The sequence below is a fragment of the Prionailurus viverrinus genome, unplaced genomic scaffold (genome assembly GCF_022837055.1).
Source record: "Prionailurus viverrinus isolate Anna unplaced genomic scaffold, UM_Priviv_1.0 scaffold_50, whole genome shotgun sequence".
Lineage (NCBI taxonomy): Eukaryota > Metazoa > Chordata > Mammalia > Carnivora > Felidae > Prionailurus > Prionailurus viverrinus.
The window spans coordinates 1316245-1332661 of NW_025927613.1; the positions used below are offsets into that span (position 1 = coordinate 1316245).

The 16417-nt window shown below is 42.1% G+C and overlaps 1 protein-coding gene across 7 annotated transcripts in view; it reads right to left on the bottom strand.

The window, feature by feature from the left end:
- TUFT1 (tuftelin 1) overlaps nucleotides 1-16417 on the bottom strand; it is a 42476-nt gene that overhangs the window by 13636 nt on the left and 12423 nt on the right. Inside the window, exons 2-6 of one of the 7 annotated variants that reach the window (XM_047847970.1) lie at nucleotides 7125-7199; nucleotides 6629-6730; nucleotides 2759-2827; nucleotides 2110-2199; nucleotides 524-598 (exon numbers count right to left, since the gene is read on the bottom strand). In XM_047847970.1, coding sequence (XP_047703926.1) covers nucleotides 524-598; nucleotides 2110-2199; nucleotides 2759-2827; nucleotides 6629-6730; nucleotides 7125-7199 — 411 coding nt within the window. Of the gene's footprint in view, nucleotides 1-523; nucleotides 599-2109; nucleotides 2200-2740; nucleotides 2828-6628; nucleotides 6731-7124; nucleotides 7200-16417 lie in introns of all 7 variants that reach the window. The other 6 variants (XM_047847969.1, XM_047847968.1, XM_047847972.1 and 3 more) reach the window with 6 other exon arrangements.

Here is a 16417-nt window from a genome sequence, read left to right on the forward strand (position 1 = left end):
TGTCTCCTTTAAAACTCCCAAGGCTGGGGCACGTGGGTGGCTCAGTCGGTTAAGGGTCCAACTTTGGCTGAGGTCATGATCTTGCAGTTTGTGAGTTGGAGTGAGCCCTATATCGGGCTCTCTGCTGTCAGCGTGGGGCCAGCTCTGGATCCTCTGTCCCCGCCCTCCCAGCCCCTCCTCCACTCATTCATTCTCTCTCTCTCTCAAATTAAATAAATAAACTTAATTTAAAAATTTTTAAAAAGCTTCCAAGCCTATTTCAATCGGTAGTGAAGGCTAAGGGCACTGCTCTAAAGGGATCCACCTACTTCAATCCATTCACAGTGGATCCTTTGAAGGAAAAAGATTGGAGAAGGAGGATTTGGTTTGTATGTTTCTCCATTGTTTGAATTTTTACAGCAAATGATACTCTTCTATTTAGTAAGACAGAAAGAACAATAATAAAGATAATAAAGAGATCAGGGAGGACGATACCCTGCCTCCTGGCAAAGACATAGTTACCACTGCTTTCCCCGTTACCTACCTTACTTACCTCAGGTGGGCTGCTATACAGTGTTGTGGGGCTTGGATTTAATCCGTTTGGCTTTTCCAGTACCACCTGTTCAAAGAAAAATAAAATCGGTAGTTAACACAGCCCAAATAACGAACTTCAAAACATTAATTTCCTAAGATCTCATTCTTAGGAAAAAAAGAAAGAGGTGGGAAAAGACAGAAAAAGAAGGAAGAAGAGGAGGAAGAGGTGATGGAGAAAGAGGAAGAAGAAAAGGAAAGAAAGAGAAACAGAAGGCAGCAAGGGAAAAAAAAAGACTTCAAGTGCTGGGTGGGAAATGGAGAGGAGAGGTAAGGCGTGGAGAATGTGTATGGCCGTGGGGGGGGGGGGGGGGCAGTGCTGAAGGGAGGCCCAGGCTAAAAGCTTTCGGCCCAATGGAAAACATGCAGGCTGACTCCCAGAAGCCCAGGGGATACAAGCAGCTGCCTGCCACCAACAAAGAGTCTGCCTTGCCCCTTGGGGATCCTGACAAGGTTTGACAAAGCATAAAGCAAAAGGTGAAGCGGCTTTTGTTGCAATTCTTTCCAACCCAAAGCCTGATTATTCATCATACGACCGCTGGTCTGTGCAAACAAGGGCCCTGGACTTTGGGGCCGGTCTCTGAGCAGATCAGATTCCTCAGCCACCTGGCAAAGCACCTCCCAGCAGCCAGATGGGAGCTCAGGCGGGGAAAGTCCTACCTTCAGCCACAGCAAAGTGAATTAGGGGGAATCGCCACACAAGCCTAGTAAGGGCTCATGCCAAAGAGGAACCTTGCTGCCACTAGCTGCTGAATCCCTGTTTCCCTCAGGGGAACGAGGGCAGGGGCTACTAGAGAAAGACAACTCCCCCCACCCCCCACCTTCCCGACTCCAGCCAAGTGCAAGTGAAGGAGATATAACTCTGAATCTAAAGGAGGACAAAGGTGAAATGGAAGAGACTGTTCTCCCCTGAGGACCCTTCCAGCCTCCAATTTTAGGAAAGCTGAAAAGCAGGATCCCAGGCTTATCCGTCCGTCCCAAGAAGTACTCTTCAGTAGGTTCGCTATGACATTTACTGGTGACCTTCTGCATCCCAGATACAGGGGTGGGGGTGAACCCTAACCTCAAGGAGCTTCTGATGCCGGGGCAAAGACAGCTACTGACACAAATAATGGACCAGGACCGAGATTTCCAATTCACAGCCCGGGTGTTACCCCAATTACGCAAGACCAACTATGAGAAGTTTGGATTTACAGGTACTGTCTGCTTTATAAGACTGTCCTCCAAAAATACTGATCCCAGAATCCTTACAGAGAAGAGGTTTTGCCAATAACGGTCATTTTGTTCACATGAATTCCACTTTTATGCAGTGTGTGGAAACAAGTGTACCTTATACCTAGGCTGACCCATGTCAATGCCAGTGCCTGTCTGCTGGAGAGCCCCAGTAAGGCTGGGAGTGCTCCAAGAAGCCAGCACTGCCTGTACGCCCTCCTTTTCTGGCAGCGGTGGGAGATTAGGCACCCACAGCGTGACCAGCAAAGGGGACTGCCCGGCACAACCTCCTCAGTGAGGACCCAACCACTGACCATTTCCTATTACCTGTATCTCCTGTCCTTGGAGAGAGTCTCCTGGATCTCTGTCAAGCTTGCTACTTATGTCCTCCCGCAGCTTCTGTAGGCAGTTCCGGGCCTGGGAAGGGATGGCAAGAACCCTTAGCTCTGGGACAAGGAAAGAGAGTGGCCCGACTCACCCAGCTTTGTGCCCATCCCTGACCCGTACTCCTGTGAGCCAAGCTCTGGCTGGGGGAAGGAGGGATCCCAGGCAAGTGGGGCTGCAGCACAGTCCCTCCTACACGAGCAGGAAACAAAACCCTGTCCCGCTGGAGCTAACACTCTTGCTGCAGAGACACACGACACAAAGGGCAAACAAGTGGAACATGTAATATGTTACATGGTGACAAGTGCCAAGGAGCAGCTGAGGCCAGGGAGAGGGTCAAGAAAAGTTAGGGAAAAGAGACTGTCAGCTTTAGAGAGGAGGCTGGGGTACAATGGGTACAGAGGACACGTGGGAGTTAATAAATACTTGCTGATTCATGGATTGGTTGAGTAACAGGAGGGTCAGAAATGATACCTGACTCAATGGGGGACAGTGGCAGATGGGAGAAGACCAGACCCCACAAAAGGAGGGAGCCAAAAAAATGTGAGCTTCCCACCAAGGGAGAGGTGCCCACCTCCTGGATATACTGCACCTCACTCTTCAGCTGGTTGATGTTTTTCTCGTGGATCATCTTATCTCCAGCCCTCCCCTTCAGGTACACCTTCAACAAGGAGAACAACACTACTGATTAAGAAAGCTCCTTATAAGTTAATTCCACCTAGGCAGGCTCATCCACTGGTAAAGGTAAAACACTACTGCCTTCTGGGTGGCACTTGGAGGATTCAGATCAGAAGGCTTAGAACTAGCTAGGCTTGCTCTTTGACCTATCAAATCTACTCCTGGAACTTTATCCTAATGAAATAAATTTAGCCAAACTGATATAAGCACTCACACGTACATGTAAATTCATGCAAAGGGGGTTGTAACAAGGGATTTACACATTTTTCTCTATACATGCTTGAATCTTTTACAGTCAAGAAAATATTTATTGGGACACCTGGGTGGCTCAGTTGGTTAAGCTGAAGTGTCTGACTCTTGATTTAGGCTCAGTTCATGATATCATGGTTGTGGGATCAAGCCCCAAATCAGCTTCTTGCTGACAGCATGGAACCTGCTTGGAATTCTCTCTCTCCCTCTCTCTGCCCCTCCCTCTGCTCACACATGCACGTGTGTTCACACATGTAAACTTGCTCTCTCTCTCAAACTAAACTTTAAAAAAAAGTTTAAAAATATTTATTACCTGTATTATAAAACACATACACAATTTAGTAACAGATGTTCAGCAAAATATTCTTTATAACTGCAAAAATGAAATAGGCATAATGTCCAACAATGAGGGATTACTTACATAAATTATGGTATGTCTATAACAGAACACTGTGCAGTCATGAGAATACCAGACACTTACATTTATGGACACAGAAGATTTATAAACCAACATTAAAGTGTAGGGGGACAAGCAAATTGTAGAATAGAGGGTATATAATATGATTTAACTTTTGAAAAAATACATATGTGTAGGAAAATGAGAAGATACACGATAAAGTATTAAAAACAATGATTACATTGACAGAATTATAGGGTAGTTTTGCTTTCTTTAAGGGCCATGAGATGACTTTGAATAAGAAACAGAAATTAAAGGCATCTGGATTGAAAAGAAAGAGGAAAAATCACCATTTTCAGAAGTGATCATGTATATAAAAATACCCTAAGGAGTCCACTAAAAAATTATCAGAGATTATAGCAAGGTTGTAGGATATAAGATCAATATACAAAAAATAGTTGTATTTCTACACATTAGCAATGAACAATCCAAAATGAAATATAAAAAAAATTCTATTTACAAGAGCAACAAAAAGGAAAAACACTTAGAAATTAACAAAGTTCAAGACTTGAATTCTGAAAATTACAGAACATTGTTAAAAAAATGAACAAACATCCCATTTTCATGGATTGGAAGACTTAATATTGTTAAGACAGCAATACTCCCCAAACCAATCTACAGATTCAACACAATTCCTATCAAATCCATGCTAGCTTCTTTGCAGAAACTGACAAACTGATCTTAAAATTCATATGGAAATACAAAGGACCCTGAGTCCCTAAAACAATCTTGAAATATAAATCTCAACAATATAATAGCAAAATGTTAACAAAAATAACAAAGCTACAGCCAGTAATCAAGACAGTGTGGAACTGGCATAAGGAGAGACACATAATTCAATGGAATACAAATGAGAGTCCAGAAACAATAATACAATAAAAATACACTAAACTCATTTTTGACAGGGTGCCAAGACAATTCAATGGGGGGAAAAAACAGTCTTTTCAACAAATGATGTTGCTATAAATGGATATCCACATGTAAAAGAATGAAACTGGATGCCTTCCTTATACCATACACAAAAATTAGCCCAAAATGGATCATAGACCTATCTGTAAGAGCTAAAACTATAACTCTTTGAAGAAAATATAGAAATACATCTTTGTGACCTTGGGCTAGGCAAAACCTTCTTAGATAAGACACTAGAAGGACAACAAAAGAAAAATATATATAAATTGGATTTCATCAAATTAAGAACTTTTGTTTCAAAGGACACCATTTAGAAAGTAAAAAACAAAATACAGAAAGGACAAAATTTTGTAAAATATTTCCAAATCATATATCTAATATGGGTCTAATTACTATCCAGAACCTATAAGGAACCCTTATATCTCAAAAATTAAAATCATCTTTTTGGTAAATTTAATTAATCATCAAGAGTAATTCTTTTGGGGGGCGCCTGGGTGGCGCAGTCGGTTAAGCGTCCGACTTCAGCCAGGTCACGATCTCGCCGTCCGTGAGTTCGAGCCCGGCGTCGGGCTCTGGGCTGATGGCTCAGAGCCTGGAGCCTGTTTCCGATTCTGTGTCTCCCTCTCTCTCTGCCCCTCCCCCGTTCATGCTCTGTCTCTCTCTGTCCCAAAAATAAATAAACGTTGAAAAAAAAAAAAAAAAGAGTAATTCTTTTGGGGTGCCTGGGTGGCTCAGTCAGTTAAGCACCTGACTTTGGCTGAGGTCATAATCTCTCTGTTCATGGGTTCAAGCCCCACATCAGGCTCTGTGCTGACAGCTCAGAGCCTGGAGGCTGTTTGGGATTCTGTGTCTCCCTCTTTCTCTGCCTCTCCCCACCCCTCTCAAAAAAAAAAATAAACATTAAAAAAACTTTTTTTAAAGAAGAGTAATTCTTTTAGACTATTTACTGCTATTTTAAAATTCAAATATAGGGGCACCTGGGTGGCTCAGTGAGTTGAGCATCCGACTTCAGCTCAGGTCATGATCTCATGGTTCATGAGTTTGAGCCCCACAGGGGGCTAGCTATTGTCGGCGCAGAACCCTCTCACTCTACCCCTCCCCTGCTTGCACTCTGTCTCAAAAATAAATAAACATTGGGGCGCCTGGGTGGCTCAGCTGGTTGAGCATCCAACTTCGGCTCAGGTCATGATCTCACGGTTTGTGAGTTCGAGCCCTGCGTCGGGTCGGGCTCTGTGCTGACAGCTCAGAGCCTGGAGCCTGCTTTAGATTCTGTCTCCTTCTCTCTCTGCCCCTCCCACTTGTGCTCTGTCTCTCAAAAATAAATAAATGTAAAAAAAAAAAAAAAAAAAAAACCTTAAATAAATAAATAAACTTTATTTATTTATTTATTTTTTAATTTTAAATACAACAAAAATAACACCATGGAGAAAGTGTGGTGACATTCATCCATTATACCTACATGTAAACTCTCAAAACACAATTGAATTGAGCCTGATGCGAGGCTCAATCTCACAAACCATGAGATCATTACCTAAGGTGAAATCAGGAGTTGGATGCTTAACAGACTGACCCACCCAGGCACCCCTCAAAGAGCTTTAAAAAAGAAATAATGACGGGCGCCTGGGTGGCTCAGTCGGTTAAGCGTCCGACTTTGGCTCAGGTCATGATCTCTCGGTCTGTGGGTTCAAGCTCTGCGTCGGGCTCTGTGCTGACAGCTCAGAGCCTCGAGCCTGTTTCAGATTCTGTGTCTCCCTCTTTCTCTGACCCTCCCCTGTTCATGCTCTCTCTCTCTCTGTATCAAAAATAAATAAATGTTAAAAAAAAAGAAATAATGAACATTCTTTTATTTAAAAAAAGCTCCATAAACACACCTCCCACCTGACTCCACAACCTCCAGCAGCTAAATATGGCCAGTGGGATAGGCACCTAGGAAGATCACCACATCCATTTTCATGCCCGGGTCTGGACTGCACCAAAGTCACTACAGACTGACTGTGGTCTCCTGGTGTTAATTAAGATCTTTCCAGGAAATGACCAGGAACTTGCATTACAGGTCTGGTTCTTCCAAGTCAAACCACAATGTCCCTGTGGCAAAGTCAGCTGCCGCCTGTCACATGCCTGTAAGGAGAAAGAGGGGAGGGAGGAAGAGTGGAGGTGAGCAAAGTTTACCTTAATGATCTCCTCGTGTCCATCATTGGACTTCACCAGTTCTGAGGCCAACGAACGGCTGGTTGAGCGGCCAGACACCATGGCAAAAGTCCTCCTACCCGCCTGTCAAAGAGAAAGAGAGAGAGAAATGGCTCTGAAATCATGACAAGCCCAGAACTTCTTCTGTCCCTTGACCAATGCAGAACACCTGCTCCTCGAAAGATTTAAAGGGTTAGTCTGATTTTCCCTGCAAAAACTCATTTCAACCTCTACCAGAAGCCACACAGCAGCAACACCGGACAGGGAAAATTAGCAGAAATTGCAGGTTAGTTTTACTTTTAGTGGGACCTCCCCACCCCCAAAGCAGTGCACAAGGCTGAGGTCAGGGGGTGTGTCTGATAGGAAGTGACCCTGAGCAGCAGCAGGGATGGCTCCAGACAGCACTGTAAGGAGTCAGCAGCAAGGAGGGAGAACTGGCTGAGGGGAAGAGGCCTCACCCCACCAGAAACCTCGATACCTTCTCGGCTATGTGTTCAAGTTCATCTCCTGTCAGTTCACTCTGTAGAGTCAGCCTTAGAATGTCCACGCTCCCCTAATAATGACAATGACAGCAACAATCACCCCTTACCTTTACAGTCCACTACCGGTACCAGTGCACTTTTGCCAGTCCTGTGGGGTGGTCCTTATTATCATCATTTAACAGATAAGAAAAGCTGACGTCTGAAAAGGTGACATTAGCTTGCCCAATATCAGTCATTCCTGGGTGGCAGGAGGTCTCGGGATCCTCTGACAGTGCTCTTTACACTACACCAGAGACTATTGCTCTGTGTAGCTCCAGAGGGGCTAGCCACCTTGGTCCTTACATTACAGGAAGCACACTACGTGGATTCCCCTCTCCCCAGCCTTGAAGAGGGGGATGCCCTCATCCCCATTGTAGGGTTCCTGCACCTGACAGGCAACCAGGAGTTACTGATGCACTTCACAAGACTGGGATATCCTTCCTGAACCAAACTATAGGACAGTACTTGAATCCAAACCCCTAGTTCTCTAAGGCATACAGAAAATATCCAAATGAAAGAAGGCAAGACAATAGGTACTTATCTATAGATGAGCCTAATTTCAAAGGAAGAAGCACATTTTCTTTCCTAACTCAAAGAAGGTTTAAAAAACACACAGTGAGGGGCACCTGGGTGGCTCAGTCAGTTGAGCGTCCAACTTCGGCTCTGGTCATGATCTCACAGTTCATGGGTTTGAGCCCCGCATCGGGCTCTGTGCTGACAGCTCAGAGTCTGGAGCCTACTTTGGATTCTGTGTCTCCACCTGTCTCTGCTCCTCTCCCACTCGTGCTCTGTCCCTCTCCCACTTGTGCTCTCTCTCGCTCTCAAAAATAAACATAAAAAAATTTTTTTTAATTAAAAAAAAAATACACTGTGACACACACACACACACACACACACACACACACAGCGGAGAAAATAGAACACATTGAGGGGGAAATCATATGGTAAAAGGAAAAAGTGGGGCTGGAGATTTGGAGAGATAACAACATTGAGGGAAGTTAAGCAGGGCAGAGAGGACCAAACCCTGCCAATAACCTGTTATGTGTAGAGTTGGACAAGAGATTTAGGTACACTGGGCCTCTGGCTTGCACCAGAAAAATAATGGGTTGTACTAAGTATCTCTAAGGCTCCTTCCAGCTTTAACACTATGAGAGCATAAAAAGGGAATATGTGCTTCTCCCAGGCAATGAAGGGAAGATGGATGCTGAACTACCCAAGGACAAAAGTGACCTTGAGGTACAGGAGTATAAATGCCATCTTACCCTTAACAGGTTTTAAGGAACCCTCCTAATATTCCAAATGGCTGTTGGAAGGAGCAGGAAGAAAAGAATGTGTCCCACCCAGGGAGTTGTGAGAAGGTTCTCTGGGAAGGGAACAGTCCTTCCTAAATAAGGAAAAGAACTTGGTGGAAAAGAAATCAGTCTCTGTGGTCAGATACTTAACTCTCAAAGACCGCACTGTAAAATGGCAACATTACCATCCGACATGGGGGTTTTTTGTTGAAGATCAATGGAAAGTGTCTGGAGGTCTCTGCCACATAAAAGAGAGGTACTCAGATATTAGCCTCCTCCCACTTCTTGGAATGAACCCAAATTTGGGACAGGTGGAAGACACTCCCACATGGCCCTTCACCCTCCCTAACTCTGGCAATGTAGCTGGTTTTACAAAACACTCAATTCCTACCAAATACAAGAGAGATCCTCAGTGGGGGGGGGGGGGGGGGGAGACGTTCAGGCCCTCCAGAGTCTGGGTCAACTCACTTCTGTTACTGCCTCTCATTGCTCCCTGTCCAATACCTCCCAGGCTTTCCCACCTTTGCCTTACATGTCCTTAATGTCCTTAAATGTCCTTAAATGCCTTAAATGTCCTTTCTTCCCATTGGGCATCTTTAAGGCCCTCAAAAGTTCACATTCAAATGCCATATTTGTGACACGTCCCTACATCCTGTGGGAAACATACCCTCACCTCCTTGAGCTCCCTTGGCATCACAGGGCCTCCTATGGCACCTGCCTCTCAGCTACTTATGTTCCATGAGGAATTGCCCTTTCTGTTAACTCACATGGGCTGCTGTGTGCCACAGCCCTCTACCCGGGTTAAGTATTTTCTGAACAAATACGAGTGCTCCATGATATCTAGTTCAAGAGAACATTACACCAGAAGGAAGAGGAAAGGATTTCAAAATAGCCAGAGCGGCTGCCAACTCTTCTCCCCAGGACACAGACGTGCACTTTGGTTAAAACAACATCCTTCCATACCTGGAGGCAGTTGGGGAAAGCTGGGGCATCCCTCAGCCAAAATAAAGGAGTTATCAGCCAATGAAGATCATCAAGTCTAGTTTATTATATGGACCCAGGCATTCTAATTGGAAGAGCATGGACAACCAGGCTAGATCGGGGCAATGAGGGATCATCTCATCCATACATGTCATCAGAATCCCAGATGGACAGGAAAAAGTGGGAAATTTGCAAAAGTACTAAAAAAAATAATGTCTGAAAACTTTCCAAATTTTACAAAAGACATAAACCCAGAGATTCAAGGAGCAAATCCCAAATAGGATAAACCCCCAAATCATGCCAAAACACATAATTAAATGTCTGATAACTAAAAACAAAGAAAAACATCTTTTCACATCAGAGAAAAATGACAAGTTACCTATATGGGGGAAGCACTTTCATTAAACAGCAGATTTTTCATCAGAAGCTAGGAAGGCCAGGAGGAAATGGCACATTATTTTCAAGTGCTGAAAAAAACCTCTTAATCAATAATCCTATGACCAAAAAACATTCTCCTTCAGGAATAAGGGGGTAAATTAAGATGTCCTCATGTAAAGAAAAACTAAGAATTTCTTACCAATACAGCTACATTAAAAAGGCTGTAAAAGATCTTTAAACAGAAAGGAAACAATATGAAAGGAACCTTAGAACATTAGAAAGATAGAAACAACATGGATAGAGATGCCTGGGTGGCTCACTCAGTTAAGCTTCTGACTCTTGATCTTAGCTGAGATCATGATCTTGGCTCAGATCATGATCTAATGGTTTGTGACCTCCACACTGAAGCATGGAGCCTGTTTGGGATTCTCTCTCTCCCTCTCCCTTGCTCGTGTGTGCACATGCTCTCTCTCTCTAAATAAATAAATAAACTTTTAAAAAAAAGAAACAACATGGAAAACAAAAATATTGATAAATACATTAGGCTTTCTCTTTACTCTTGGGTAATCTAAAGTATGTTTGTGGTTGAAGCTAAAATTAGAACACTGCCTGATTTGGTTCTAAGTATACACAGAGTAAAGTATGTATGTATGTATGTATGTATGTATGTATGTATTTTTGAGAGAGAGAGAGAAAGACAGAGACAGAGACACCACGTGCACAAGTGGGGTAGGGGCAAAGTAAGAGGGAGACACAGAATCTGAAGCAGGCTCCAGGCTCTGAGCTGTTAGAGCAGAGTCCAACGTGGGGCTCAAACTCACTAACTATGAGCTCATGACTTGGGCCGGAGTCAGACACTTAACCAACTGAGCCACCAGGTGCCCCGGAAATACTTAATTATATTATGAATGGGAGAGGATAAAGGGATGTAAAGGAAGGTAAGGTGTCTATACTTCATTCAAACTGGTAAAATGACAACACCAGTAGACCATGATAAGTTATATTTATACAAATGTAATACCTGGAGCAATCACTAAAAATCTATACAAAGGGATGACATTCAAAAAACCAAATGAATCAAAATGGAATCCTAAAAGGCTTTCAAGTAACCCACAGGAAGGGAGAGAAAAATAAAACAGATTAATGAAAAATAGAGAACAAAAACTAAAAATAAAATGGCAGACTTACCAATAATTGCATTAAGTGTAAGTGGTCTAAATATACCAATTAAAAAACAGAGATTGGCAGAGTTGATTAAAGAACATGAATCAGGGGTGCCTGAGTGGCTCAGTCAGTTGAGCGTCTGACTCTTGATTTTGGTTCAGGTCATGGTATCAAGCCCCACGTCAGGCTCTGGGTGGGCCATGGAGCCTGCTTAACATTCTCTCTCTCACTCCCTCTGCCCCTGTACCTTACTCATGTGTTCTCTCTCAAAAAAAAAAAAAAAAGTGAAAAAAAAATCCATGAATCAATACATGCTGTCTACAAGAAACATATTTAAACATAACCATATAGGTAAGTTAAAAGTAAAAGGATGGGAAAAGGTATATTATACAAACATCAATTAAAGGAAAGCAAAAGTGGCTATATTAATATCAGATAAAGTAAACTTCAGAGCAAAGAGAATTACCAGAGATATATTACCAGATATATTACCAGATAGATATTATATTACCAGAGAGAGAGATTATATCATGTAAAAGTGTCAATCCACAAAGAAGACATAGCAACCCCAAATGGATATACACCAAACAACAAAGCTGCAAAATATGTGAAGCAAAAACTAAAGAGCTGAGGGTGCCTGGCTGGCTCAGTCAGAATAATGTGCAACTCTTGATCTCGGGGTTGTGAGTTTGAGCCCCACATTAGGTGTAGAGATTACTTAAAAATAAAATCTTATTAAAAAAAAAAAACCCAAAGAACTGAAAGGAGAAATACACAAATACACAACTAAATATATTTTTAAATTTTTATTATTTTTTTTCATTTGAGAGAGAGAGAGAGAGTGAGAGCGAGCATGCATAAGCAGAGGAGAGGGGCAGAGAGGGAGAGAGAATCCCAAGCAGGCTCCATGCTCAGCTCAGAGCCCACCATGGGGCTTGATCCCACAACCCTGGGATCATGACTTGAGCGGAAATCAAGAGTCGAACACTCAACCGACTGAGCCACCACCCAGGCATTCCCCCTTCTTTTTTTTTTTTTTTTTTAACAAACCCACAATTATACTTGGAGACTTCTTCAACACCTATCTCTGAGAAATTAATAAAACTAGACAAAAATCTAACAGGATCTAATCAACAGTTATGGAACATTCCCCTCAATAGCAGAGTATACATTCTTTGCATGTACCTGTAGAACATAAAGATAGACAATAATTTGGGCCATAAAACAAACCAACAAACTTGAAAGAACTGAAATCATTTAGAGCATGTTATCTGACCACAATGAAATCAAATGAGAAATAATAGAAAGAGGGGTGCTTGGGGGGCTCAGTTGGTTGAGTATCTGACTTCAGCTCAGGTCATGATCTGACAGTTCATGAGCTTGAAGCCCCGACTCAGCTCACTGCTGTCAGCACAGAGCCCACTTCAGATCTTCTGTTCCCCCCCTCCCTGCCCGTCCCCCACTTGCACGCATGTGCGCTCTCTCTGTCAAAACTAAATAAAACATTTTTAAAAAGAGAGAAATAACAGAAAGATAAAAGGAAAATTTCTAAACACTAAGAAGCTAAACAACATGAAGAGCTGGTTCTTTGAAAAGATCATTGAAATTGATAAACCTCTAGCATGATATCAAAAGCATGAGGTAATACTATGAACAACACTATGAACAACTCTACAAACAACACCATAAACAACTCTATGAACACTATGAACAACTCTATGAACAACATTATGAATAACTCTATGAACAACACCATGAACGCTATGAACAACTCTACGAACACTATGCACAACTCTATGAACAAGACTGCAAACAACACAATGAACAACACTAAAACAACTATGAACATAAATTTGACAATTTAGACAAAATGGCCCAATTCCTCAAAAAACACAAACTACCACAAATTACCTAATATAAAATAGGTAATATGAATAGCCTTGTAACTTTAAAGAAATTAAATTCATCATTTTAAATTTTTTAGAGAATTTTTTTAACGTTTATTTATTATTGAGAGACAGAGCATGAGCAGGGGAGGGGCTGAGAGAGAGGGAGACACAGAATCCAAAGTAGGCCCCAGGCTCTGAGCTGTCAGCACAGAGCCCAATGCAGGGCTCAAACTCACAAGCCGTGAGATCATGACCTGAGCCAAAGTTGGACGGTTAACCGACTGAGCCACCCAGGTGCCCCTTTTTTTAATTTTTTTAAAAAAAGAAATACCCAGACCCAGGTGCTTCCACTAGAGAATTCTACCAAATATGTAAAAAATTAGCACTAATTCTACATAATCTCTTTTCAGATTAAAAAAGACTTTATTAAAAATGTATTTATTCAGAGAGAGAGAGTGTGCAAGTGTGTGTGAGAATGAGAGGGGCAGAGAGAGACAGAGACAGAGACAGAGAGAGAGAGAGAGAGAGAGAGAGAGAGAGAATATCCCCAGCAGGGTCCACACCACCAGTGCACAGCCTGATATGAGGCTCAATCCCCTGAACCGTGAGATCATGACCTGAGCCAAAATCAAGAGTTGGATGCTCAACAGACTGAGCCACACAGGCGCCCATAATCTCAACCAGAAAACAGAAGAGGAGAAAACCCTTTTCAATTCAGTTCATGAAGCTGGTCTTACTCTGGTACCAAAACCAGACAAAGACCATTTTATTATTATGTGTTTGTTTCTTTGTTTTATTTAGTTTGAGAGAGACAGAGAATGAGCATGTGAGCAGGGGAAAAGGATGGCAGGGGGGATAGAGGAAGAGGGAGAGAGAGGGAGAGGGGAGGGAAGGGGAGAGAGAGGGGGAGGGAGGGAGGGAGGGAGGGAGGGGGAGAGAGAGAGAGAGAGAGAGAGAGAGAGAGAGAGAGAGAGAGAGAGAGAATCTCAAGCAGGTTCCACACGGAGTGACACAGGGCTAGATCCCACGACCCTGGGATCATGACCTGAGCCAAAATCGAGTCGGACACTCAACTGACTGAGTCACCCACGTGGCCCAACAAAATTTTTTTTTTAAAGACAGAAAAGAAAACACTACAGACTAATATCTCTCATGAACATAAAAGATTCTATTTTCTTTTCTTTTTTTAATGTTTATTTACTTTTGAGAGAGAGAGAGAGAGAGAGAGAGAGAGAAACAGTGTGAGTGGGCAAGGGGCAGATTCTTTTTCCCTTTAATATTTCATCTTTAATTTCCATCACACTAAACAGTCTTCAAAATTGGCTTTTAATGGCCACCAGTACTCCATTGAATAGATTAAACTAATTAAACTTAGGTATTCAACCTAAGCCCCTTTCCCTGCCCTCCCTTTTGTAGATTACTGTCAAATTCTCTTTTTATTTCTTATATATTTATTTTTGTATTTTAGAAAATATATTTATTTTGACAGAATGAGATGATATACAACAGTGCCTAGATCACCCCCAAATTTACTGCCTGGTCCATGACCCCTCAAGCCCAACTGACTTTCTCTCTTCTTTGCAGAAAAAGAATCGTATTTGGAACAGTTAGACCTGGGCTCAAACACTGACTCTGGCTTTTATTTGTTGTGTGTATTGATTTATTCTCCCTTAGCCTTAGTGTATTCATTGGTAAGATGGACAGTATGATGCTTAAGTGAAAACACAGTGACTAAAACATGTAGATAAACAAAAGTGTCAGTTCCTCAAAATTTGACCTAATGCTCCTCTTCAAAATATTTTCCATAAGCATAGGCTTATAAGTTAAAGTACAACTTCTACCTTGCGCTGTATACAAGTATCAGTTTCAAGTGGATTGCAGATTTAAATGTAAAGAGCAAAACTAAAATTTTGCAAAGGCAAACCTTTTTAATTTCAATGTTTATTTCTTTTTGAGAGTGAGAGAGACACAGAATAAGAGGATATCCAAATGGTCAATAAACATATGAAAAGGGTTCTGTCTCATCAGTCATCATCAATGAAGAATTAGAAATTAAAATCACAAGGCAATAATACTACAAAATACCCATCAGAATGACTACAAATGAAAATAAAAAATAAACATTGGGGGCTATGAAACAGAACTCTTATACACTGATGGCAGGATTGCTCATTACCATAATCTCTTTGGAAATATCTACCAAAGATGAACATTTGCAAACCCTATAATTCCTAGTTATCTACCCAACAGAAATGCATACCTATGTTCCCCCCACCACCCACCCAAAAAAATTCTCATAAAAAAATGATGCTAGAATGTTCACAGTAGCATTTTTCATAGTAGCCCCAAATTAGAAATTATCCAAATGTTCAAGAATACAATGGATAGGGGCACCTAGCTCAGTTGTAGGGCATGCAACTTTTTTTTTTCTTTTGAGAGAGAGAGAGTGAGACAGGATGTGAAAGCAAGGGAGCAGGGGAGGGGCAGAGGGAGAGAGAGAATCTTAAGCAGGGTCCAAGCTCAGCACAGAGCCTGATACACATAGGGCTTCACGGTGGGGGGTAGGGGGTGGGGACTCGATCTCATGACTGAAAGATCATGACCTGAGCTGAAATCAAGAGTAAACCACTCAGGCACCCCAGGGCATGCAACTGTTAATCTCAGGGTCGTGAGTTTGGGCCCCATGAAGGTATAGAGATTATAAACATACATATATAAAACCACATTTTATTTTTAAGATTTTATTTATTTTTATTTTTTTGAGGGGGGGGCAGGCAGAGAGAAAGGGAGAGAGAACCTCAAGCAGGCTCCATGCTCAGCACAGAGCCTGAGGTGAAGCTTGATCCCACGACCCTGGAATCATGACCTGAGCAAAAAATCAAGAGTTGGATGCTTAATTGACTGAGCCACCCAGGCGCCCCTAAAGATTTTAAAGTAATCTTTACACCCAAAGTGGGGCCAGAACTCACAACCCCGAGATCAAGAGTCACATGCTTTTCTGATGAAGCCAGCCAGGCACCCTTAAAACCACATTTTTTAAAAAAAAAGTAGAATGGACAAATTAATTGTGTCATGCAATGGAACAGTATATAGCCATGAAAAAGAATGAACTACTGTACATGCAACATGGATAAATGTCTCAGAAATGTTAAGCAAAAGAATTCCAACACAAAATGTGTTCCACTTATAAATGATTCCACTTATATAAAAAGTATCAAAACAAGCAAACCTAATATATGCTTTAGAAGTTACAGTACTGGTTACCCCCAAAGGATGGGGGTAGGTAACAACTAGAAGGGGGAAATGACTAGAAGCAGGAGCTTCTGTGGTGCTGGTAATGATTTGTTTCTTGATCTGAATGCGGGATAGAGGAATGTGTCCAGTTTGTGAAATTACTTGACTGTACATTTATGATCTATGTACTTTTCTATATATATGTCATCATTAAATAAAATCTTTAAAAGGAATTAAAACTCCTCATGGTATTAAATCCCCTCAGGATTAGGCCTATCATTATCTATACCACATAACATGTGGACATCGCCC